Source organism: Drosophila melanogaster, chromosome Y (genome assembly GCF_000001215.4).
Source record: "Drosophila melanogaster chromosome Y".
In the NCBI taxonomy this organism is placed as follows: domain Eukaryota; kingdom Metazoa; phylum Arthropoda; class Insecta; order Diptera; family Drosophilidae; genus Drosophila; species Drosophila melanogaster.
Genome location: NC_024512.1, coordinates 146,085 through 148,890, shown reverse-complemented (window position 1 = coordinate 148,890; position 2,806 = coordinate 146,085). Strand labels below are relative to the sequence as shown.

Genomic DNA, 2,806 nt, shown 5'->3' with positions numbered 1-2,806 from the left:
CTCTCTCTAAGAACTATCCTCTTATATGTCACCAAGAAGGATTTGTGCGTTTTTTCTAACTCCTCTTAATTGATTCCGATTAGAACATTTTGCTAATATTAACGGCAAAGGAGAATTTCTTGCAACTATTCGAATTATCCGTTAAAAAATAAATAGTAAAGATTATAGCAATCCATCCTCGTTTCAAATACTCATTATAGGCATGTACTGAATGTTTACTTTTAATTATAATATGCTCTTACATTGAATTTAATGATTATCTGAAGGTAAACGTTGTTATGTTTCTAAACAAGATTTTAAAATTCTTCGTACAATTTTTTATAGATATGCGATCATTTTTCTGTATGTGACGACGTTACAGTAACTGTAGAGGTACGTCGATTGGAAATGGATGATTCAGATAACACTGTAAAAGAGGCCCTATCTCTGGCACGTCATTGGTTTGAATATGCAGATTGGCAAAAAGCTTTTTTATTATTATATCAAGTAGCGAAGCTAATAAAGTCAAAGGAACGGCTTCTTAACTTTATTGATACACTTTACGTATATGAACCACAAACAACAGTCCAGCTCGCTCACCTCGTTCGCCTTACAAAGAGGGTTGTTTTGTCCTTGGAACCACTTGATGACATGGAAGTTAACGTAGTTGCAAGAATGCTTCAATTAATTTCCTCCACATTTAGGTTAATAATTAATAGTAATGAACTTAATACTTTAATGGATATTTATTATGAAACGATGGTAAATGAACTGTGCGATATTCTTAACAAATTGAATACAGAGTGGGAATACATACCGAAATCTCAATGTCGTGCAGAATCTGAATCTTGCCTAAACATTGATAACTTCAGAAATAGGCTTGAACAAATGTCTGTTTTAAGACCTCAAGGTTTGGAGCATATTAATAACTGGTTACATGCTCATTGGAAGTTAAGTAGCTGCCTATTTTATATGGGAATGGGCACAGCACGCCGTCTTCATCCTGAGGAAGGTCCAAAACTAATAGAGCGATCTACTTTTAGTATGCGTATGGAAAGTTTTGACTTAGACCAAGACAGAAACCTAGAATTTCAATCCGCGGATTCTATGCATACTCTTATTTTTACTGACAAACTTCTTGATGAATTAAAACGACGACTTCGAACCGATGAAGTGCTTATTTCTATACGAAGTCACAAGCAAAGTCAATACTGGTGGTATCCTGAGCAGGAGTCCCACACTCAAGTACTCGTAGTTAATGCATATACAATAAATAATATTTGGAAAAAATCTCAAGAGGTTGCCGAACCATTTCAATATATTTCAAAATTGAAAATAAATTTATCGGAAGGTGATCCAATAAATGAGCCTACTCGACAGATCTCTAAGCGTGGTATAGACTTTGACGACCCCGAGGAAGATATCGAAAATGTCATTCATGATTGTGTGTATACTTCTTTAGAAGTTCGTATGTATCGAACTGAACTATATGGCCATTCAGTTCTCGGAGTTACTTTTACTCAAGCGGATATAGATTTTTGCGTGCTAATACGAATGACTAACATACCAAAATTAAATGAAATGGAAAGAGACAGCTCTACTTGTCTAGTAAGAGCTGGAGTCCTAAAACAAACCACTTTGTTATTAAGGAATCGATGCGAAAAATCTCAGCCTGTTTATATTTATCTTCGCGCTGCTAATATATCTGAACCTTGGAATAATTTCTTCCATTCTGGAGCTTTTTTTGCCTTTTCCACTGATATACGTAGTTGTCGAATTTGGAATTATGCCCGACCCGAACCGAGTTGGCAAAACTTTGCTTGCATGCCTGAATTGAACAAGAGTATACACTTTGGAATACATTGCCGCTGTAATTATATTAGTGACTTTGATGCAGATGGTATGCCAATAATTGCAGTCCCAATGAATCTAAAATGCCACCTGGAACGGCCTATAGTGGGCCAAAGTTATCAAATAATAATATTCTTTTTCTCTTTATCTTCATTTGTAATAATATATATATTTTATAGCATGCAATCCGTTTCTGATTGGGATAAAAAGTTATATACTGAACTATTTCCAGTAGGAGGAAAATGCTACCGAGGTGATCTGGTTTTAATGTGTACTTTTGGGGGAAGATATAACGCTGGTACATCAGCAAATATTATATTTGCCTTCAAATTTTTCAACCAAACACGGGACATAATTGTATATCAAGACCCAGTTTTTAGAACATTCAAAAGAAATAGTACAATATCTTTACGACTTCAAAATAAACATTTCTGTATACCAACTGGAATAGCTATGAGGCACGACAATTCGGGAGTTTATCCACATTTTTTTTGTAGAAATGTTGTTGTATGCGACTTGCAAACTAATGAAGGGCAGTTATTTTCAATTCAGCAGTGGATTAAATGTTATACGGTTTATAAAACGGTAACATCATTTTCTCTGATAAATACCGATGATGGAAAATTTCACTGCGGTAAGCTACGATTCTTACACGCTATGGAAAACTTCATGGGAAACTGGTACTTATTTCAACCAATTATTGGACCATGGCGTTTCGGAACAGAGAGACTAGCCTTTTGCAAATGGGAAAGAAGTTGTATTTTTATAGGAAAACTTTTTATTGCTATAACATTTGTAGTTCTATTTTTCGGACGAACAGAACCTATGGCATGCGATCCTAGTCCAAAAAAATATAATGACATCGATGTAGTACTTCGACTATGCTTTAGCTGTTATGTAGCCAATTGTATTGTACAAGCATCCTTGGAAACAGTGTTTAGAGCGATTGGAGTATACGATTTTATTTAAATATATA

The 2,806-nt window shown here is 34.9% G+C and overlaps 1 protein-coding gene across 1 annotated transcript in view; it reads left to right on the top strand.

Moving 5' to 3' along the window:
- Positions 1–2,799, top strand: part of PRY (polycystine-related-Y) — a gene marked incomplete at both ends in the record, with an annotated part of 45,929 nt that extends 43,130 nt beyond the window's left edge. Inside the window, one exon of the mRNA NM_001110656.3 lies at positions 325–2,799. Within this exon, the coding sequence (NP_001104126.3) occupies positions 325–2,799 (2,475 nt within the window). The remainder of the gene's footprint in view (positions 1–324) is intronic.
- Positions 2,800–2,806: the final 7 nt, after the last annotated feature.